This window comes from Notothenia coriiceps, unplaced genomic scaffold (genome assembly GCF_000735185.1).
Source record: "Notothenia coriiceps isolate Sejong01 unplaced genomic scaffold, NC01 NC01_scaffold00038373, whole genome shotgun sequence".
Classification (NCBI taxonomy): domain Eukaryota; kingdom Metazoa; phylum Chordata; class Actinopteri; order Perciformes; family Nototheniidae; genus Notothenia; species Notothenia coriiceps.
In genome coordinates this window covers 11,076-34,930 of record NW_011371074.1, presented here as the reverse complement: position 1 = coordinate 34,930, position 23,855 = coordinate 11,076, and the positions used below count along the sequence as shown (strand labels likewise).

At 40.9% G+C, this 23,855-nt stretch overlaps 3 protein-coding genes across 3 annotated transcripts in view; 2 read left to right on the top strand and 1 right to left on the bottom strand.

The window, feature by feature from the left end:
* Positions 1 to 1,468: 1,468 nt before the first annotated feature.
* Positions 1,469 to 4,771, top strand: nyap1 (neuronal tyrosine phosphorylated phosphoinositide-3-kinase adaptor 1; the record flags this gene model as incomplete). Its single annotated transcript, XM_010797772.1, has 2 exons — positions 1,469 to 1,608; positions 2,163 to 4,771. Coding segments are annotated over 2 exons (563 nt in total), but the record flags the coding sequence as incomplete, so codon positions are not given.
* A 922-nt stretch (positions 4,772 to 5,693) lies between these two features.
* atp1b2b (ATPase Na+/K+ transporting subunit beta 2b) lies at positions 5,694 to 17,151 on the top strand. Its single transcript, XM_010797771.1, has 7 exons — positions 5,694 to 6,078; positions 9,920 to 10,048; positions 10,142 to 10,249; positions 11,121 to 11,326; positions 12,285 to 12,344; positions 12,815 to 12,910; positions 13,579 to 17,151. The coding sequence occupies exons 1-7, from the start codon at positions 5,991 to 5,993 to the stop codon at positions 13,741 to 13,743; spliced, it is 852 nt and encodes a 283-aa protein (XP_010796073.1). The 5' UTR covers positions 5,694 to 5,990; the 3' UTR covers positions 13,744 to 17,151.
* A 2,268-nt stretch (positions 17,152 to 19,419) lies between these two features.
* gltpd2b (glycolipid transfer protein domain containing 2b) overlaps positions 19,420 to 23,855 on the bottom strand; it is a 9,355-nt gene continuing 4,919 nt past the window's right edge. The window contains exons 2-4 of the mRNA XM_010797770.1: positions 22,449 to 22,507; positions 22,095 to 22,276; positions 19,420 to 20,598 (exon numbers count right to left, since the gene is read on the bottom strand). Coding sequence (XP_010796072.1) covers positions 19,977 to 20,598; positions 22,095 to 22,276; positions 22,449 to 22,507 — 863 coding nt within the window. The 3' untranslated portion in view covers positions 19,420 to 19,976. The remainder of the gene's footprint in view (positions 20,599 to 22,094; positions 22,277 to 22,448; positions 22,508 to 23,855) is intronic.

Genomic DNA, 23,855 nt, shown 5'->3' with positions numbered 1-23,855 from the left:
CTCCTCCTAGAGCACCATTGTGTTCTTTTTTAACCAAATCTCTCTCAGAGGGGCGTGGGGAGGGGCTCCTTAGTTTTCATCTAAAGCACCAGAGAACTCGCCGACTGTTGCGTCGCCGCGTTCTCCTGCGTCTTGCCAATGTGTCGCACTGGAACACACCGCAAAGACTTCAGATGAGCACGTATGAACTGCGCATGCGTGAGTGGCAATAACTCTCCTTACCAGCAAGCGGCGGTAGTGTGTATTTGTCATTCAAAAGAGGCAACAACCGGAAGACAGAGAAATAAGGCGTGTCACGGCCGACGGTGCGGGACACACCAAATTGAGTTTGGGCGACAGGGCACGCTTCGTCGTCCGACTAACGAAAACGGCCGATTTCGGCCTGGTGTGTCCGGGCCTTAAAGTAACAGACAGAGAATCAGCACTTTTGAAACAGGGCTGAAACAGAGGGGATTATGGGTAATGCTGTAATGATCTGTTTGGTGTTTGGAGCCGAACACTTGAGAGACATGTTTGTATATATCTGAGACCTATAATATATTGATGAAAAACAGTATAATAGGGGACCTTTAACTTAGTGTTCATAATCTTCTCGTCATAGCCTCTAACCATCCCGTTTAGAGAGGAACTAGCAGTGGGTGAATATGGGGAATCTTCTGCTGGCTCTGTTGTTGCTCAGCTCTTAAACTTGTGAGAATCAGAGAAGACCTTCCTCTCCTCCGACTAACAGCTCAATGCATCCTCTTGTACCGAAGTTAGCCTTGAAGCTTGTTTTCTCTTTGTCAGTTTATTTGCATTTTAACTCAAGGTCTTCCCTAGAAACAGAGAGGCGCTGCTAAACTTGAAAATCAGTGCAATACTTAACTTGAAGCATTCCAACATCTCTGCATACATACATTAATGACCCCCGGTCCCATTTAATAAAGTTCATAATGTACGGCATGACAAACCAGGTTGTTAAAAACACTTTATCATTTAATTCAGTTTGGTATGGGCTAACGGATTGTACAGATATCACCTGATGATTGAAGGGAACTGGTCAGAGTGCAAACATCACCAAAGCTACCTGTAATCAACTTTATAACAGTATAACCTTTTTCCCTTGTGTTACATTTATTTTGTAACAGTGCAAATATATCTGTAGAAAACTGAAGCATCATCATATTCTGAATAACACCAAATTGTGGAAATTACAGATTAGGATCACTAACATTTTTTACATTTCACATAGCTGTAATAGAAATCTGTATACAAGAAAATATGAGATATACAGAAAACAGTTAAACATCGAAATGTAGTAAACACATCTCTGTAATGTGCCTATTGTTCAACAGTATAAGGATAGTTTATACTTGTCTTGTAACTAAATGAACACAATGTACAAAATATCTGTCTCATGACACAGTTGCAGTTAGAATTTCACACCTCTACTTATTATAATGACAAGTTGTATTCCTGTTCTCATTAGCAGGCACACAGACTAATGTTTGTTTCTTTGCAGAAGTGGGGCGGCTGGGCCGCTCCTCCTCTTCTGCCGGAGTGAGACAGGTGGGTGGAGGAGACGTCCAGAGACAGAGCAGCCTACCAGCTCGAGAAGCCCTGAATCAGGTTAATATACAACACCCAGCCGTATAAATATAGACTCTATTCAATGTAACCATGGTGGATTTGGGAGTGCACATTAATATTGGTCTCATTATTACTTCCCCTCCTGCTGGAGACAGTGCTCATGCAGATCTATTTATAGCTGCTAGATATGCCCACTGAGCAGAATAAGGCTCAGGCCTGCCTCAGAATGATCAGAGCTGCAAAGGTATCTGACGCAGGCGGATATGTAGTCAGAAAATGGGAGAGAATAGAGGATTCGAGAACATGCTGTTCTGTGTTTTGGAGTGATGAGCTGCAGTCTTCCAGCAGCACATTTTGCCCAGATTCTAGCTGCATAGCAAGTGCTGACGCAGTTTGAGTGTGCTGCAGAGACGGTCTTCATGCGGCTGGCTGACCCTCCTTCAACCTGTGATAGATGAAGCAGCGCTGCATTCTCCTGGCTGTCCACAGGAACTGCAGTTGTATTCAACATGTGCTAGGATTGTCTGCAGTGAGCATGCATTTGTATTCATGTATCCAAATAAATTCACTCTACTTTTTTCCAATTCATCCAGCTCCACGGTCTGGCCCAGCCTCAAGTGCCCTGCAGTCCGGGCGTGTCTCGGCAGCAGCAGCAGCTCCAGCTCCACCAGCAGCAGCTGCAGTTGAAGCAGAAGCTCCAGCAGCTCCAGCAGCAGCACCACCTTCAGCTGCAGTTCCAGCAGCTCGCCCAGCTGGCTCAGGGACACCCTCCTGTGGGCGGGGGCTCCTCCACCTCCGCCTCGCAGAGCCAGAGAGACGGCAAGCTGCTGGAAGTCATTGAGCGTAAACGCTGCCTGTGCAAAGAGATCAAGGCCCACAGGCGCCCTGACAAAAGCCTGTGCAAGCAGGACAGCATGCCCATCCTCCCTAGCTGGAGACGGACACCTGAGCCCCGTAAGACTGGCACGCCGCCCTGCCAGAGGCCGCAGGCCGTAGTTTGGGACACGGCAATCTGAGGGGGATAGACAGGGCTGCTAGTACAGCTCTGAAGAGACTCAACACACACATGAGGTGAAGATGAGGAGCAGTTAATAAGAACGGAGAGTCAAATGGGTTTAGGATCAAGATAATTCTTGCTTTTATTGTGAGATAAACTGAACGTAGATTACTGGAAACTATGAACTCATTTGGGGGGGGGGGAAGGCTGATCAAAGAGGGGAGGAAATGAAGTATTACAATCAGACTAAATTCATCTCTTACCCGGTGATTTGTACTTGCTCTGTGTCCTTGATGTGTTCTAATTGCCAATGCTTTGTTGCCACAAAACGCCAGTGTTTTTGCCACAAAATGAAGACGCCAATTCAATAATGGTTGGGATGTTTTCTTAGATTGGTGTTGCCAAATTTCCTGCTGACTACTTGAGACATAAATGAATAATATATTTTATCCAACACACAGTTGTCCAAACTTGCATAGAAACTGCTCTGTGGGCGAGAAAAGGCAAGACTCATTGACAAGTGGTTGAAGTGTTTCTTGAAGTCGTGAATGCATTTGAGATGTATTGGTATCAATAGATTGTCATTGTGGATGCAAATAATCATCACGAGGAGTAAAAGCTACCTACTGTATCTGTTTGCATATTTGTAATGTAAATCTATTTACTTTCTCAACGTTTCTGCAATTTTATAGCAATATGCTCCAGATGCCGGAGCAACATAATTAAAAACTTGTCAACTAGCCTAACATACATATCTAAAGACTTGAAAAGTCATATTTACTGTGTCATTCTCTGCATGTCACGATAGACATATAGTATTGTAAAAGACTATGTGTAGAGATGATCATGTCAGACCTTTACATACAGCGGATCTTCACTATGATAACATGTGGTTGTATAAAAAGATTAATATATATCGCCCGGGGTCGTTAGAGAGGGCGGTGCGACAGATGGCACATACTGTGCAGTCCAGCCAAATATAGATACAGATCAATGATACAAAAAAACGTCATCACTCATGCTTATCCACAGTTGCACATTAGTGATTGTTCCACCACACAGCACTGACACCCATTTACACTGACTGTACGATACGGTGCAACTGATAAGACTGTGACTATTGATCAACAGAATGCTGGAACAATCTGCACAAAACATGGTATACGCTTAGGAGAAATTAAACCCTAATGTAATGTAAATAGATATGTACAACTGTATTGAAAATGTAGCAATTATTTCCATTTTCATACTTGTAATCAATACATATTATGTAGCATATACTGTATAAACATAACTTTGTTCACTTGTTTTTTTCTAAAAGAATTAAGTACTTTATCTGCTGCAGCCAGTCCATGCATTACCTATAGTTCTACTACTAATAAACAGTAAGCCCTCTAAAGAAAGGCACAGTCCAACAGTTGTTTATTTAAATGTATGCAAGACTCCCTTTAAGATGTGTTTTATTTACACCCGTTTTTTCTACATCCACTTTCATTTGTGTACAGATTTCAACGGCTCGATGTCTTGACATTTTGAATACTTTGCTGCTATCTTGAACTACTGGTGTTCATTCAACAGAAACATTATTTATATCGTGCTTATTGTTACATATTTGTTTTTATTTCTGAAAGCCACGTGAACTGAAGTTTGTACCTTGAAGAGTGAGCCCTTCTGTAATAGTATTAAGGCACTTGAATGTCTCTTGGTTGTCGTCGTTTTTATGATAGTTAGCACCAAGCTGTACAGTTACAGTGCACCCCGTGAAAAGAAGACCTATCTAAATGTTTGAGAGTCACTGCTTGGCCTTTTTGTTTTATTTCCCACCTGCTCGTGTTTGAGGGTCCAGGTTTTTCAAGCTTTTACTGAGTCCATTTTTCAAACAAACACAAGTGAGGTTGAAGGAAATGGGCAAGTGCAATGCATGCAGAGATTCCTTACACTGAAAATGTCCCAATGACACTGACTATATGTGCCCAATTTAATTCCAGATACCAAGTAAATCACCTTCTCACAGACTGACATGGAACCCTAGGTATCATTTCCAAAAATAGTTTACAGAAACTGTTGGTTTTGTGTGTCTTCTAAAACAGTGGCCATTATACGAGTGCCATACTATATATGGTAAGATACGGTGTACCTTGGAAATCACTGTAGTGCTATATTTGCATTGATATTGTCATTAAAAATAAATTTTATATAATGAACTTTACACAACAAACAGGATCTGTGCATGTTTTCATGCCTCGTGGTGTTTCACAGTGGCGATGTTGGGGAAGTGGACATTATGTTCCCACTGCAATTCTGCAGCTGGTGTTGCATCTCCCTCCATGTCCATGTGGGGGCGCTATAGTCACTCTACCCTACTTTTAGCCGGCTCATGCATAATCTGCTGCAAGATAGCACTCAGAAACAGATGCTGCATACCATCCATCAAATCTTAACCAACCTCTATAGTTTTTTTAAATTGCATACTAAGGGTGTAATGTGTTATTATAATGCAAAAAGTGAGGTTGAATGCAACTCTTATACATGTAGCTTTACGTATGCAGCTAATGCAATGTAGCCTTGCTGCATAGGCTATGTGAAGGCATTTTACTGTCATTATTTCACTATTATGAGTTTTTTTTAAAAGCTACTCAAAATCCAATATTGAGGTACCGTTTGTATTATATATAATTATCTTTCAAAGCTTATTTCTCACAAATTGTGACAATGAAGGAAAGAAAACCCTCTGGCAGGCTGCTATGAAATCTGACCCATGCTAGATGTGGTAATATGACATAATTAATAGAGTCCTTGTTTGACAACAATGCAACAATAGGGAATTCAATGTATCATGGACACTTCAGAGTCCTTTGGGGAACATCGGAGGGATGTGGGTTTTTATCTTCTGGGACATGACGATGGAGGCCTCACATCCAATAAACGGATGCCTTCAGACACCACGCGATGGGCTCTGACCGGTTGTCTGTCATGCTTCGGGCCTGCGAGGGGGGGTCGGCTGTTCAGGGCAGATGATTGGTCAGGGAGGAGAAGGAAGAGGAGGGGGAGGGGGCAGATCTGCCTGTGGGGGGGATGGAGAGGGTGGGGGTGCTGTAGAAAGAGGCGGAGGGAGAGCTTTACCGCAGTATCACTAGATTTCTGCACCACTCATCAAAACTCTGCGGCATGCAGACAAGAGCTGGGGGGAGGGCATATTCTAGGTCTGTGCTGGAGTGTATAGGACCGCTTTCTCTTTCTGTTACCATCCATCTTTCTGTTCTCAGATAGACCACAGTAGCGTGTTTGCCTTGATTTCCATTCATTTCGTGCGCTGTTTAATTGCTTCTCATATAGCCTCGGTGCTTAATTGCTAACAACCCGCCGCTTTATTGCATTAGGCCGCGTTTATTTACAGCTTGGGGATCCAAACTTGTAAGACAAAATGTCAAAGGATGGAGACAACGGGTGGAAGGAGTCTGTATGGAACCCGAGGACGAGGGAGTTCCTGGGCAGGACGGCCAGCAGCTGGGGTGAGTACTGTCCGGTTCAGCAATGCAGCAAACACGGTCCCTGGGCTCCGTCACAGTTCTTAGTCAGAGTCTCTAAAGCCCTTTATTAAGCTACAACAGGGGACTCCTTCAGAAATGAAAGTGTGTTACTGTAATATCAATTTCACCTAAGTTATTTTGCCCAAGGTAATGAGTTGTCTGTCGCTTTCCACTAATGCCTGGTGCTGGAATCTGAATGCGGCATAATGTGGAAGCCAGTGCAGGAAAAACACCTTCCTGCCTGGCTTCTGTCTTTATTTATTAATTTATGGCACAGCTTTCGCTGCGCAATGCGCCCAACATAGGGGTGGGGAGGCATATGTACTTATTTCACATTTTGAATTAGCCAGATTACTGCAGCACTGCTGAAACAGGTCCCACTCTGTTGCAAAGTGCACACCATCTCGTAGGAAGCAACAAGAGAGTCTTAGCCAGCTTTATTGTGAATTCTGCTGCGGGTATAATACTTTCTTTCACAGGGAGATGGGGTTGCTGAAGTTAAAGAAGGTTTGCACGCCTGCAGTTTTATCCAATGAGCCTTCAACATGATGTCATTCATTTTTCAGGCTTTTCCCCCCCCAGTGATTTTGAAAGGAAGATCCAACACCCTGCCACACTCACTGTCCTCCTTTCTGCAACAAGCAGCCTGCATCTTTTTCAAAGAGTCATGAAACGATAGGGCGCATATGGCTCAGTTCTAATGACATTGGAGCGTTTTAATCTGGGTAAAGCCGAGGGCCAAAAGCTATTTGTATCACCTCCAGGCCGGCCCCTCCCAGTGACTGTAAATCAGGGAGGAATATAATCCTAATCTAATGACTTCATTGGCTGATGGGGAGGGTATCAATTCACGGGGTAGGATAGCAAAGTAAACCACTTTCAGGAATTTAAATCATTTTTTATATTAACACTGGGACTCAACGGCACTTTAGTTTAGTGCTTGTGGTGGGAATAAAGTGATTTTACTCGCAGTGGTATTCTGGTTGTGAGTGGACATTGTACGCTGAGTGCTTGTGTTAGGAATCACCAGCTGTAGCTTCCTCTGCTGAAATCCTCCCGCATTGTACAGCTTAATCCAGCTCAGTGCGTCCCAGGTGCATTGAGGTCTGGTGGCCTTTTTAAGCTGTGCTCTCTAAGGCTTGTTAATTAGGCTATTTCTGTAGTCAGCCACTACTTGTAAACTTGGCATTTTGCCCTTCCTCATTCCCTTGACGGTGCATTCACCTACTGTACCTAATCTTTTCTGACTTGATTGCAGCCAATATATCAAATTTACATTTAGTTTTCTCAACAAGCATCGAGAAAATAGGCAAAATAACACTTGTCAGGTTGCCAGTCTCTTTTAAAAGGCGAATGTGTTGTTCCCACTCGTAATTATATGCAGTATAATGTACGTGCAGAGCATCAGATCAAAGGCTTCTTTGAGGATGAAACACAGATGTGTGTTCTGCTTTGTGTAAAGAGCTGTAATCATATGCTAAATATTGCTAAAACTGTGCACTCCTGCATTTAGATATTACACTGCCACTAGCTGACATTAGGCAAACATGGCTGCTTTTATTTAAAACAGGACTAATGAAGTGTTCTGCACCTCCCACTTCCAGAAACAGCAAAAAGGCTTTCACTGTAGGAGCCTTGAAGGAGCCTTATGGGAAACAGAGCCATGGTGCTGTGTAAGATGGCTGACCGTACAAGATTATAAAAAGATTTACATTAAAAGATCCACTGCGCTAAGCTATTTATTCCATCTCCAGAGCATTTCATTGATCTGTTTGATCACCAATTTACAAAGCTGTGGCCCTCTAATTAATTCTGAAAGGAAAGAGACACCTCCTGCCATTAATGCTGAATAAAGGACAGGATGCTGAGCCAACCGGCACGGCGTTTTGTTCTTTGCTTTCAACTGCCGTTTGCTAACACAAAACCCAAAGTGAAAGAGAGATGCTTCAGCGTCCATCATCACTGGGACTGAGAGGGCAGACATGAGAACATAACACCCTTTTTGCCACGGGGAAAGCCACCCTGCCTGCACGATGACCCCCATTTGTACGACTGCGCATCCACTCTCCCCCGGGTGGGGTCATATTCACAGTTCGCACAACATCCCCCCTGGACGACCGGTGAAAAAACACTTTGTTTTGTCACGTCGTAGCTCTGATGCTACTCTCTCTCCCCGCTGTAGTGCCTCAGGCTTGGTCCGGGGCCTCTGTTTATTTGTAATGACTCTGCTTGGATCATTTCCATGTGACAGACGGGAAGGCTCTCTCTCGCGTCTTCTTTTACTTTCAATTCGAGTAATTCCAGGAACAATTGGATAAAACACACACACACACACACTAGCTTTAAATAATCCTCTGTAATGGCCCCCGTGGAGCAGCTTCCCCCTTGACATTTTGTTATGGATTCCTGTGAGCCTGGCTGCTTGGGAGGCAGATGCCGACCCGCTGACAGGCAGTGAGCTCCACGCTGGGGGCCGTCCAGCAGAGGCTCCGGGGTCGAGAACGCAACGCAGGGCCTCAGGTGTCGATGCTTAAAAACGAAGGATGTGTCATAAAGAAAAGAGCTATTTATGTTCCCCTGCTCTCTGTGCAGACCGAAATGCCTGAGGTGGGAGCACACAGCTGCTTCAAACGTATTTCCATGAAGGAAACAGCACATCCATAGAGGAGTCATCGAACAATAAACCATTTACAGAGTGTGGAAATGTCAATTTAATGTTTTAGACAATTCATTTAAGCCTTACTATTCAGAACAATAATAAGCTTTCTCTTTAAAGGAGAAAAAGCTTCATGCAAATAGAATAAAAAAGTGGTTTTGGAGTGTCACTTGGAGAAATGTCACCTGATGAATAATCAGAAAGGATTAGACAGATAAATAAAAGATGAGAAAAACAATGATTAGTGGCAGCCCTACTTTCGTTCTAATGTAACATTATCTCTATAGGCTTCTTACATGAAATAGGTCCGAGGCTATGATGGCATGTAATCTCCTGACCCTGTGGACCGGTCTCCAGGGGGTCCTTGTCCTCCTCCTCCTGTATCCCCCTCTTTCATCACACCGCCCCCCTCCTCGTGGACAGGGAAACTCTATAATGAAATCGATCAGAGAGCAGCCTTTTCATCTTGCTTTAATGGACGCAAATATGTGTGGAAAGCAACCCAAAGAGATTGTGTGTTCACCAATTAAATGATTCCATTCATGCCAATGTTCCACCATTAATGTATTTTTAAGCACCTAAAGGACTTGTGGGAGTGGGATAGAGAGAGACAGATGGAACGAAGCGATGCCGGTTTAATGAGGATTAACTTGCCTCCTGTGACCATTAGTTGTCAGAAAGTGACCACACAGACACAACGCAGAGGCAACATTTAATTAAAATCTACTCACATGTAAGATTAGTCTTAGTTCATGTGGTATTATGAATTAATGATCAGATGCTCGGCAATTGCCAATGTCCAATGTAGCTTTTCCTTCTTAAATCAAATCGAAACCCTCTCACTGTAATCCACTGCCACCTGCACAGCAAGGGTGGGGAATACAAGTCCAGATACAGCAGTTACTCTCACAGATTGAATAGTCATCGTTTTTTATTCCATAATGCATAATAAAACATGAAAGGCTTGGTCTTCATGTAGCTGAAGACTCTTTACAACTTACATTACAAACAATATTACATTATGTTTAGAAATGGTACAATTACTCAATTAGCGAACAATTGAATTCCTCCTGAAAATGAAAAAATGTACAGAAAGAAATAAGGTACATGATTTAATGAAATGTCTCATACAATTAATACAACTCTCCTTTCTCTCTTTGTCTGCAGGTCTTATTCTTCTCTTCTATTTAGTTTTCTACATCTTCCTGGCCGGCATGTTTTGCCTCACCATGTACGTCATGCTGCAGACCTTGGATGACCACAAGCCGAAATGGCAGGACAGGCTCTCCACGCCAGGTGCGCTAAACTAATGATCCTGTCCTGATCCTCCTTTTGTGATCACAGTCCAGTGTCTCCGTGTCCTGACCCCATCACCTCTGTCTCTCACAGGTATGGTGATTAGACCCAAAGCAGATGAGTACTACGAGATCACCTACAACACCCAGAAAACCGAGAGCTGGGACATGTACGCTCAGACTTTGGACAAGTTCCTGTCGCGTAAGTCTGGCCTCTTCACCTCTAAAAGCTTACTGTGGATTATCCAGCTATCTCGCATGAATTGTATTTTACCCGAGAAGAGATTATTCCTTTAAAATGGGTTGGAGATTGCCTTTGGTTTTAGTCAGTGGTTGAAGTGCTCTACATATTTATAATTGCAGACTGAAACACCACTGTTCCTCTTGTGCCTTGGCCATTAAAAAATAAATCAAATATCACTTAAAGAGTTTAGCCCATTTGAAACTAATGCACCAGCACTAACAATGAGTTTGCTTATTTCAAATGCACATGCACTTTTCTTGTTGTTATGATCTTTAGGCTTTATTGCACTTATTGTAAGTGCACTTATTGTAAGTGGCTTCGGATAAAAGCAGTGTAAAAATACTCAAGTAGGCCTACAGGTCAAAGTAACTGCATTAAGAATGGTACATAACGTACAAGTATTTAAGTATAATTGTCCAAATGTACTGAAAGTAATAGCAGAAAAAAACATTGAGGTATTAAAAGGGTAAGCAGCACATCTGAGGAGCTGGAACTGTAACATGTCTTCATACTCTTTGTTTTTGGTTAATTTCCATCAAAACATCATTTTTTAAAAGTTGTATGTTGTGCAAATCTAAATCTATGAAGTAATAACTCTTCAAAGTAAATGTAATGAGGTAAAAAGTACGATATTTCCCGTTGAATGGTAGTGGAAAATAACTATAAAGCGGCACAGGACGTGAACAGTAAATTAGCTCATAATGCTATATAGGTTAGCACTTCCGGTGTTTCCATAGAAACACAACGTCCGCGCAGATAAATGGGTCCGCGTATCGTTTGAATGCAGTTTGAGTTTTACACACAGAATAACCCCCCCGCTACCTTACAGCCTACAACAACACGGCCCAAGTGGAGAAGAACAACGAGTGCAAACCGGACGAGTACTTCAAGCAGGAGGATAGCGGCGATGTGAAGAACAACCCCAAGCGCTCGTGTCAGTTCAACCGCACCATCCTCGATGAGTGCTCTGGAATCACTGACCGTTACTATGGATACCAGGGAGGCCAGCCGTGCATCATCATCAAGCTAAACCGGGTAAGAAGGAGGGCAGGAGGGGGGAGGGGTGCTGTTGCTAGGAGACATGGAGACAGTGATAATGAAACTGGTTTGATAAAAATAGGGCAGAAAGGCGAGCACAGTAAGAACAAAGAAAGCCAGTATTAAGATTAGTGGAGATTAATCCACGCATCCATGATGTCATCAAATTAAATCCTATGGAGGAATAACGTTTTGTGACAGATGCAACCTTTTAAAATAAAGTAAATAAACAATAATATAGACATTATGAAGTTATTGTAAAATTGTATTATATTATTATATTATTATATATGTGTTATATTTAAATGATTTAATAATCGTTCATTTTTCATGCACTCATTTGAGAAAAGGCCGTATTTATGGAGATTTTTTTTTTTTACATAACACAAACTGAAATTGACATTTAAGCTTTTTTTTCTAACTAAACGAAAAATAATCTGCAAATATTTTGATGATTAATCGTTCATATTTCATGCACAAATCTCAATTTGTAATCCCTTTGCTTTGGATTTAAGGCATAATGATAAAGATTGTTTCTTTGTTTTGTTTGAAAATACTTTAAGTGTAATCTAAACAAAGAGCATCCATGGACAATAAAGTTAATACATAAAATGCTGTTTTTCTCCCTCTCAGTATGGAGATTTCTTAATTAAAATATATATATAATTTAAAAGTTGATATCTGGGTATTTGGAAGACGTTTAAAGAGATTACTTTAGATTTTCAGACTGCACTGGGCATTTCACAAATTTTCTCAGATTCACCAAACTAGCAATCCTGTCAATAATGAGCAGATACATTGATAATGAAAATACTAATTAGTTACAGCCATATCGATTATAGTCATTGGTTTTTGCACTTACCTTTTATTTCTGGCAATTGGGACATGACTGTGTGTTTAAATGAGAGCACATTGCGGACGGTGTTGGAGACTTCTTGTGTTTCTGTCTCTCCAGGTGATCGGGATGCTGCCAGGAAAAGATGGACAGGCTCCGTTTGTCACCTGTGGCGCAAAGGTAATCCCTTTTTAGTCCTTCCACAATGAAAGGCTTCACACAGCAATTTGGATTTCAGCCCAGTCGTGGCTATTGTCCCTCCCTCTCATCTGCAATATGCCACCAATCACTCATCATCTCCATTCCCTTTAATGTCCTGTATCATTTCAACTATCATATCTGTACTGCATGCCATTTTGTCATTCACACCACTTGTGCATGTTCCTCCTCTCTTTTCCATTAATGTGCTCACTCTCAGAGATACAAAATTGGCAAAAATGAATGGGTAAGAACGGGATGTGACCTCGATTACAGATTTTAGATTAAAACATTAATAGTAGTAGCGAAGATGCTAGATGTGTGTATATCAAGATAACGTGTTTGTTTTAGATTTACAGAAGGATATAGATTAGGCTCACTTTTTCCTCTCCTAATTATATGTTGTGATGCATGAAGTGGCTGCATCTCATGACGGTGTTTCACCCCCACAGAAAGAAGACACTGAAAAGATTGGCGAGTTGCAGTACTTCCCTCCCAATGGCACTTTCAACCTTATGTACTACCCTTACTATGGCAAGAAAGCTCAGGTAAGATCACGTCAGAAATCCCTACTTGGTACATTTTGCCCAGGGTTGGTAGGGTTACTTTAAAAATGTATTCTGTAACACTTACTAGTTGTATTACTTCAATATCAAATGTAATGCAACAACAGAACAATGTGACCAGAAAAGAAGAAAAAGATATTTAGAATAAAAAATGTGTATATAGGAAAACCTGTCTTGCATTAAGCATATTCAGGCAGTAGCCTATACACCAACAATGAAACACATGAGCACATACTACAGTTTAAAGAAATCTGTTTATCAAACAAACACAATCTGAGCTGACTCAAAGACACTATGTTATGAACATATAGGTTCAGGTTGTACTGAATACAAAAAAGAAAAGTTGAACCAAAGAAAGTGAAAAGCAGATTCAGGCAGTAGGCGTAGATTCACACGTAAAGAATTAGCTTACAGAACAGTACAGTTTACAGAGAAGAAATCAAATCCGACCCTTTCACAACAAACAATATGTCTGTTTTTATGCAACAGTAAGGGGGAACACTTACTTTTTGTCGTATCCTGATTACGTAATCCCGTTACATGCAATCCGAGCCTTCGTTACTGTAGCTGTCATCTCCAGCTGGCTCATTAGAGATGAATCAGACATCCAGTGCTGTGTTTAAAGACGCCCCTTTGCTCTGTTTCTGCAGGTGAACTACTCCCAGCCTTTAGTTGCCGTCAAGTTCCTCAACATCACTACCAATGAAGACGTCAACATCGAGTGCAGGATCAACGCCAACAACATTCCCACTGGAAGTGAAAGAGACAAGTGGGCCGGAAGAGTGTCTTTCAAGCTGAGGATCAACACTATATAGGTTGACCTTTTTGTTGTTTCTCTCCTGAAAAACCAATTTCTTCATTTTCTGCAACATTGCACATACACAGAAACAAATCTCAGTATTCACACCCTTTGTAGAATTTGTTTACAACCCCTTCCTCCCCAAAAACAACTTCTGGGCGGGGAAATTGTTTGTCCAGTTTTGTGATGAGATGGGGCGAGAATAAAAGGGTGGTAATCCTGTCATTATTTCTGTCTGTGAGCTTTGGGATGAATTCTTTTCTGTAAATTAGTTTGAGGTGACGTCTATTTATACTGCATGACAAACTAGGGGATGTAAAGAATGTGAACATGTGTTTTCAAAGTTTGCAAAGGATCAGCAACATTAACACTTTACTGCTGCCCCCCTCCTGCTGCCTCCTTATAGAGTACCCCTCTCTATACCAATATACACAAATTACAATACAAAATGTGTATATCTACAGTATTTATACGGTATCATAACCTTATATTAGTACGTCTATTTTGTTGCACTTAAAAGAATAATCCGACAGACTCGTGTATATCGGGTGGATGCAGAGATGAAGCCATTTTGCATGTGTGTATTGTCTTAAGTGTGCTACGAGGGCAGGAGGCCCCTACGTCTCACCACCTCTCTGCTAAGTGTGAACTAAGGTTAAAAAAAAAAACACCAACCACCAGGAGGGGCCACACTGTAATCTACTAAACCCTTACACACAGCAAGTGTGTGTTTCGCTAACAACATACTGTAAGATACGCATCTCCAACATTAAAAAAAGAATGGAGTTACAGGAGAGGTTAAAACCTTTAAGAGTGCGTGTGTTTGTGCATGTGTGTGTGTGCGTGCGTGTGTGTGTGTGTGTGTGCTCCATTCACGGGTCCCATTTCATACTGTAGGTCGGGAAGTTGCATGCAATGTGCAATATTCATTAAGTGGCATACATTATGAATGCTTGAGTCCATTCTACGGATGAGAGGACTTCCATTGAATGATCATTATTTTGGATCATTTGATATTCATACTGGTTGTTTGACCTTTCTGAAACAGGAGTGTGTTCACGTTTGTGTCGCTTGGAGCGTTCATATTAACCACGAAAGGAGACATCAATGTTTCACATGTCTTACAGGATCCTCGTAGTTTGAGAAAAAACTAACAATCCCTCCGATCCGACCACCTGAATATCAAATGAAATCACATCAACACATTCCTTTACCGTCATTTTATTCCTAAAGCTAAACCAAGAGCCATTTTATTGTGTCTCTATTTTGATTTTGAATATTTAGAAAGGTCTTTTTTTTGTGCGTGTATTGCATCTATTTCATATGTATCAGAAATAGATGCGATTGTCATTTTGTATTGATTTACACTGCAAGTGTGCTTTGAATTCATTGTTGTACAGTTTTGGAGGATGTAGAAGTTTGTGTTTTGTTCCCTTTTTTCTTTCAATCACACCCATTATCATCCTCTAAAATATCATCCAGGGTATCGAAATGTATAGTTTACAAATTCCGTTATTGGTGACTAGAGTCTTGAATAATATGTGAGTTGGTAGTTTTGTTTTATAGTCCTGTAGGGAAATGGACACACTGGAGATCTCCTTCCTAGAGGGGGATGCTTTTTCCTTTTATTTGTTCCCCCCCTCCCCCCCTCCCCCCCCCCCCCGCCTGTATGAATCAGTCTGACGGCATAATGATAACTAGACGACCAGTTTATAAACCACCATGTTGGAAAAGCATAGATGAAGCCTGAATATGGTGCTGTTTACTCGACGTGCATTCATTCAGTGTGCGGTAAAGGCTATTGTAAGAGACACCTGCACATGTTGGCGGGCTAAATCTGTGCAGTCACGTTTTGAAGTTCGGTCACTTTAATTCGGCTACAGATTGCAGCAATCCTGCAAATGTGGAACAGGCATCTGTTCACTCACATTAAGGCCTGGCTCCACTCCACCATTCCTCTCAGAGCAATGTGTTCCTCTCGTAAATATCTCTGGAGTAGGAAGTCATTATATAAGAGACACAGATCTGTTATTGTCTGAAAGGTTATTTATAATGAGGGGTGTGTACCACCACTCAACTGAGGCTCTCTTGTCTCTGACTATCCACTGACATGTAGTTCTCCTCTGGCATTCCTGCTACACTTACTTAATGTCACTGTAATCTCTTAATCTGGTGAGCTAATCCGGAGCAGGCACGCTCCACTTCTTTACCCTACTTTGTCGCTCCTCCCCCTCATGTCAAAGGATTCTGCAACATTTTGTGTCAATTCAATCTCTATTTACCCCCAATCATTCTTAAATTCATCTAAAAATAAATGCGTCATTGCTGATTTGGACATTGTGTTTTTACTCATGTGCATGTGAAGATTAGCTCTTCAACCAAAGATCTTCATCAAAATTTGATTTATTTGCAATCACACATCCTCTGCAGAGATAGGGTTCAGGTGGAGGGATTAACACCCCGTGTAATATAAGAAAGGCCTGCTCTTATATCATAATAATAATAATAATAATAGTAATATGCACCAAAGCAACGTGTCTCGCTGCAACATAACAGTGCCTCCTGGTGGACAGACAGTGATGTCCCCCGGTGTCACAGAATGTTATTTCCTGTTATCTCCATGTATGTTTCTTTTCTTCCTCTGTGATAATTTGGAGATGTCCCCAAAAAGCAATATGTATTTCTTGTGCGGATATATTTATTAGAAAGGCTCATGAAAAGCGAAGAAGAAGAAGAAGAATAGGATGTTGCAGTCAGGCAGTTTTGCCAGCATGGTGATGGAATATTACAAACAAAGTGTTGTTTTATTTATAAGAAAAGAGTATTTTTATTGCTATTTTGTTGTAAAGAGGAGAGAATGTATGAACTTGGATTGTATCATGTCGTGGGAGCTATACCTGATAGGTGTTTAGCATTTAATTCAACGAACGGGGACATTTTAACAGCTTGGATGGAAAAGTGTTTTTTAATAGAGGAAAATGTTTGGTCATGGCTCGAGTCCTTTCTAAATTAAATTGAGATCAATGTTTGCAAATGGAAGTTTTCTGAAACTAAGTGTTCAGACATTAAAGGGAAAACATCAGAAAAGCCTTCAGAGAACACTTTCAAGTGCAAACCAGAAACTCTTCAGAACAAAACTGCAACCCGGCCCAACGCAAATGTCAGAGAGAATCAACTACTTTCAAAGAAGGAGTAATTATATCAAACCTCACNCCCCCCACCTTTCCAAACCCCTCGTCTTAAATCGTACTTTTGCCTAAGACTGTGGTGTAGGTATTTCATGAAATTTGTCGAGACACCCTCGCCCCAAAAAGGATGATAATTATATTCTGGATCTTTATGTTTTGCTCTTACTGTATGTACATTTTTGCTCATGTTTACTGCAAACCAAGATAGAGAAATAAATAAATGTCATTTAAGGGAACTCTGACTCACCCTTTATTTCTCTTTCCTGTCATCTTTGGTGTTTTATGGATGAGAGAAGGGATTTATAATCCAAAGACAGAAGCAGAGATGGTGATGTGCATCCTTTCATTGTGGCTTACTATGAGTCAAATGATGGGTGTTGCAATCAACTGGTACTGACGAAAACCATGACATTTAAAAAATGTAATCTTAAAATACTACTTTTCAAATATTCCAGCGCCTCTTTTGCACAGATACAGTTAAAGACTCTGCACACTCGTTTTAAGTCAAATGCATTTGCAAGCATTTTTCCAAAACACACAACAGACAAAGTTTAATATGGTCAGACAGATATCATTATTATCGCAGATTTTTTTTTAGCTACAATAACGTTGTAGTGAAAAACTGATGTTGAGTCAGGTGGTCACATTTAGTACGGTGCCGTAAGGTGGACAGAAAAAGAAGCTATAGTCAATGTCAAAAGCAGCGTCAGGTAATCTACATTAATCTCTTTCTCTGTAATCCTCGGCCTACAGCACCACTGAACTCCGGAGTTTAACTCTCAAACTGACACATGCTATCTGTGTGAGTAACAGAGGTGTGAAGTAACTACGTACATTTACTCAAGTACTTAAGTACACTTTTGAGGTGCTGGAGTATTTCTATGTTATGCTAGTTTGTACTTTTACTCCACTACATTTATTTAATACCTTTAGTTACTTTACAGATGTGGATGAATGATGTGAAATATAATCAAGTGTTAAATTAGACTTTAGTTCCACCTGGAGTAAATTCACAAGCTACCCTGCAGTATACAAAGTCATTCAAACTAGCTGCACCTTTACCAGCTTTGAGAACACTTTAATGATCAATCACATATCATATTATTCTGAAATGGACCAATCTTCACAATGACTACTTTTACTTTTAGTATATTTTGATGCCAATGCTTTTCTACTTTTACTTCAGTAACATTTTGAATGCAGGACTTTTACTCTAACAGAGTATTCCTTCACTCTGGTACTTTTTTTACTCAAGTACAAGATCTGAGTACTTCTCCACCTCTGGTGAGTAATGCAAGTAATGAGAGTATCTACACTTTATTTTACAAGACGAAGCAGTGGCGTTTCTTAACAATTTGTGTTATTTGTTTTGGCAACATGATTTTTTTCATTAACTTAGTGACACATTTCTTTTATCAATTATTGAAAAAAAAAACATTCCTGTTGACTTTGGCCAAGGTTACAGCACAGTGCTATCACAAATATCACTATCATAGATTACTCTTTATGGCGGGGGGCCTCAGAGGGGTCAAAGGTAAGTGTTACAGGGGCACTGGCACATGTTGCCCCCCCCCTCTAGAACAGCCCCTGAGAGGAAGAGAGTATGTAGTGGAAATACCACGCGCAACATGTCAGCCTCCTAACACATCACAGGTCAACTATCACAGATTGAAGTCAAACTCAGACGTGTGAATTAAGATTTAGATTGGGCTGTTCTTTCTGTCCTTTAGGACTTTGCTTCCCTATATTCTGCCTCCAGCTGCTTGACGAGATTACAGCCGAGGAGCACTTCCTCCCTTTGACCTTCAGCCATCCCTCCTGTCTCCGTTTCTCTCCTTCAGACTCTATCCTTATGTCTCCTTCCCTCACCGTCTCCTCCTTAGAAAGACTGAGCACAGTTCACCGAACGGTAGATAGCCATGGGATTACGTGGCATTAGAGGTATTTGTGGGTTTAAAATAGTCTGATCAAGAGTAGCGTAGGTGACAGATACCTCCACACAATTATCCATGTTAAACCTTCTACATATCATAGATATTAAAAAAATAAGCAATCCATTGATATTTTTCAGATCATGACTAAAAAAATATATAAACCTATAATTTTCTGACAAAGTGTAATTATGAGAGGGAAAGCATTTGTATTGCGGTTAGAAATCCTGTCTTTTTTCCGACAGCAGATTATATCCACCATTACATGTATGTTGGGAAATGGAGATGTGTGTGGAAGAGCAGTGGAGCCTCTGCTGGACGGTAGGAATCACTGCACAGTTCAGTGGCATTTAAATGTCAATGTTATCACATTACTGGACCACACAGAAACGAGCCAACTAGATTCTCTCTTTTTTCTTCTTCCTTCGTTTTTTTTTAAAGATATTTAATCATTCTGAACATCATTCAGCCATTTACAATATAAAACAGGAACAATCAATTCTCCACACTCACACTACAGTTGCATTTCAGTACTGTATTGTCCTTTTCTCAGCACTTGTTGATTTGTTGTGTAAAACCTCTTAAATCATGATAGATTGGTCCTAGATTTAAGGGCTACAAGGCAGCTAGACCTAGTCAGTTTTTGAGGTAGCATACAAAATCACCAAGCATTAAACAGCAGTCATTTTCAATAATATTCTGAATGTAAAAAAATCACATGTGAGCAGGGGTTGGCACAAAAACACAAATCAATAAATTACAAAATCACCCCCCCCTGCGATGATCTCCAGCACATCCTAAACTGAACAAAGGTTACAGTGGTGTTTAGCTTATCTGTGCACCTGCTTAAATAATTCAAAGCCAGCCTAGATGCATCATCAGCTGCCCTTACGGTGTCGAGATGTGATCTCATAAAATATGATAAGGAATGTCCACAGATCGAAAGCAAACACACTTTCAGTATCAGTTGATTGTTGACGCAACACTTTGGTTTGGAGGAAAAATATGGCACGTATGAATTCCAGCAGTAAAAAGGCCATTTAAGTTAGCACCACGTTTTGTAGCTGTGATGCCCAGGATATCTTGAAGACAGTGCAAATATGGTCAAGTCTCACAGCCATTTTGTATTTCTAGGGCAAGTCCAGCATGTTATTTTCTTCCAAGGCACTCTGCGTCCTGTCGTAAACCTCTCCCAGGGATTGTACCACTCTTTTTAGCAACATGCTCAGCTCCTCCTGGTTCTGCACACACACCAGTCGGAAGAAGAAAGTCCGCTCCGGCATGGCGATGAAGGCCAGCTCAGCGGCCTTGCGGACCAACCATGTGTGGTGGTGAGCGAGGGTCCTCTGATACGCCTCTCTGCAGAGCTCCGAGGGGCTCCTGAGCCGACCAGCCACCGGTGTTTCAGACAGATTCTCCAGGAAGAGCTTCAGCCAGAGCAAAGCACGGTGCAATCGGAGGAGAGTTCGACACCCAGAGTCCGTTTGGTGGTAGAAGTTCACCTGCCCTCGGCCAAGCTCTGTCCAGATCATGGTGCGCACAGAGTGGTAAGCACCAGTGTGTTGTGAGGCCTCCTTATCAGTCTTTTCCCCAGCTTCTGTGACCTCTCCGTTTATTGAGTGTATATCCGGGCCCACCAGCTCTGCTTCAGGGTCCACTTCTGCCAACAGGGCCAGTTGGCGGATTATAGAGGTCTTGGTTTCTATCTCGTTCGATATCAGCCCCACCATCGGTCCCATAGCTTCCATAAACCTGGAGGAGTCACACAGAGCAGGATGAATTATCTTCAGAGTCCATATCATGCCATAAACCATAGGATACTCCCTTCTAAGTGTTTGTAAATGACTCTGTATCTGATGACTTCACCCAGGGTTCGGAGGGTTACTTTAACAAAGTGTTCTGGTACAATTACTAGTTACATGATGTAAGTTAAAGTAATCGGTAGCGTTGTCGATTGTAACCAAGGTATTATGTAAGAACATTGTAACCTTAGAAAAGAACAAACCAAGATATTAAGTATGAAAAAAGGTGTCCCCTTCATTAAGCATATTCAGGCAGTAGCCTATACACATTCTACAGTTTAAAAAAGCAGAAATAAAATCTGAGCTGACAGAAAATTCTCCATTTTAGTTTAAAACACATGGTGGGGTAGGTAATTTTGGAGAAACCAACTCGAGTGCGCTAGAATTTGAAAATACACAGCCGGAAAAAATCTGCCACTTCCTTACAGAGCCCCTCCTCCAACACACACAAACGCGCACATGACCAATGAGGGCACGAGATAAATGTGTGCACGAGATGGAAGGCTGACAGGCAGGTAGGCCATCCAGTTATTTTAGCCGGGCCGGCTCAGATGATTGGTCTTGCTTTTTACAGTACTACGGCTTCCACAGATTTTTAAGGATTTTTAGTCAAAGCACTTAAGATATTCATTGCTATCTGGATGTTAAGAGCATTCCATGGAATATAACAAAAAGTGTATCTCGAGCCGGTTTCTCAAACTTGCCTACCCCACCTTTAAGCACACACACTATTTTATGAACATATAGGTTCACTAATGAAACGCTTGAAAACGATAGAGTAGCCTAATTCAGGCAGTAGGTCTATAGATTAACACTCAAAGTATTAGCTTAAACAACAGTAGGCTACAGCTAACAAAGAATACATAAAATCGGATCCTTTTACAACAAACACTGTGCGTCTTTTTAGTTTTTGAAACATTCCTGCTAGTCATCCCCGATTTTGAGAAATGTAACAGTTATCTCAGTTACATGTTTTTGTAATCTGATAACGTAATCCTGTTACATGTACTCCCCAGGTCTGATACCTCACAAGCTTGTCCCAGCTGGACAGCTAATATTAACCGAAGAACCAAGATATTCAGTATCAAAATGTGTCTTCTGTCAGAGTTCTTATTTATAGGAAAACCTGCCTTTCATGAAGCATATTCAGGCGGTAGCTTTTTTTTTACTGCACATATTTTATATTGTATTCCATTCTATTTCAATGTAAATACTGCTTTATTTTATTTTTCATTCGACTATTTTTGTTCTCTATCTGTGTTTTTTAATATTTGTTTTAATTGTATGTATGCATCCTGATACCAAGTCAAATTCCTCATACAGTACGTGTCAACCTACCTGGTAATAAACCTGTTTCTGATTCTGATTTCTGATACACCAACAATGAAACACATGAGCACATACAGTTCTTTAAATGCATACAGTTAAACTATCACACAATGTTACCTGACGAGCTCGTCCCAGCTGGACAGGTACGGCTGCAGCAGGATGTCGGAGGTGAGTTCAGATGCAGCCTGCAGGTGGGACAGCAGCATGGACACCTGGAAGGTCTGACCCGGGCACCCCTCGATGACCTGTAACCCCTCGGCTCCATCGGCCCCACTGCTGTTGTACAGCTGGTGGTGGAGCTGCCAGTGGGGGATGGGAGGTGTGTGAGTGTGTGTGGGGGATGGGGGACAGAGAGAGAGAGAGAGAGAGAGAGAGCGGAAGTGATTCACCACATTTAAATTAGCCATCTGCTTCACAAAGACCTTATGGAGGAGATCTAATAAGTGCTTTATAATTTGCATTTGCTCTTACCGTGTTCCCCTGATTATAACCCTTTAAACAGGAATCCCAGTGGTAATCCAAACCTCCGTCTGCAGTGAAACAAAGTCAAGAGAAACAAGAGAAAATCCCTGTTAATGTTCATAAACACTTTTCCACTGAAACAGAGACTTCTTTTTTTGATAATGTTGCAAACACAAGTACAATATAAGCTGTGGGTGCATTTAACTAATACAATTGAATATTTACAGGTTTGTATTTCCATATTAATTATTGATTATTATGGGACATCATTAAACTTGTAATAACTGTGGTTTTTCTGGCCACTTGGGGGCAGAAGAGAGCACGGTTAAAGGTAATATGGCGGACAAAAAACTTGGTTTATTTACCGTGTATACAATCTGGTTCAATAAGAAACATACAGACGATGCAAAGCAACATTTGCCGATAGACTAAGTGGTATACAGCGTTAACAAAATGGTAAGAAGAAGAGGAAAACAACAACAACAACAACAACAAAAGACGAAGAAGAAGAAGAAGTCGTGTTTCTGGAATTCTGTGAATGTAAGTCAAATATATTCTGTTATGTTAGCTCTGTGTGTTGCTAATGCTACCACCAACTCTTTATCTGCCAGCTGAAAATCGAGATTGTTTAGCCTTTTCACTGAAAACTGCTTCCTGCTTCGGCTGTTTAGTGATAGTGAACAGACACAGTATAAAGTTGAAGCCAGATGGCAATGAGCTTTGAGGAAGTCACTAAATCTCCATTGAGCCAAAAGGCTGCCGACTCAGGTGATTCATTTCTGTGAGTGACCCCATTGTGTCGCATTGACTTTTGATTGTACAACATATCGATTTAAACCCGTTTTAAATTAGATGAAAGTATTTCTCATGGCTCATTACAAGCATCCCTGTCGTGTAGCAGATCTGTTATTCTATTGAACCCTTGTGTTATGTTCACATTTCGCACCCTGACCCGGGACATATTTCAGGGTTTAAAAAAAATACAAAATTCAACATGCTCAATTCCTTATATATATTGTCTTTAACTCATTCCCCAACAATATAAATGAAATATATGATTAGTTTTTGAAAATACTCTTTGCTAGATCAAATTTAACAATGGAAGTGTCCATCGCTTTTTGTGATAAAAATGTAATATATGTTAAAAAAAAAATACACTGTAATAAAAACTAGGTTTACATTTTACATTTTACATCTTGGACAAATGTAAATGAAATTTGTTTTCATTAATGTTTATTATTTTTAATCTGTCATATAATAATCAAAGCCCTGAAGGAAATAAAGCAATTTATCAGCAATTGGAACACAAGAACCACACATCCAAAAGTATTTGGCTGTGAAATATAGAGAGAATGAAACATCCTTATAAATTACATAGAACAGATATAAACACAAAGCAAATAAAAACAAATTAAC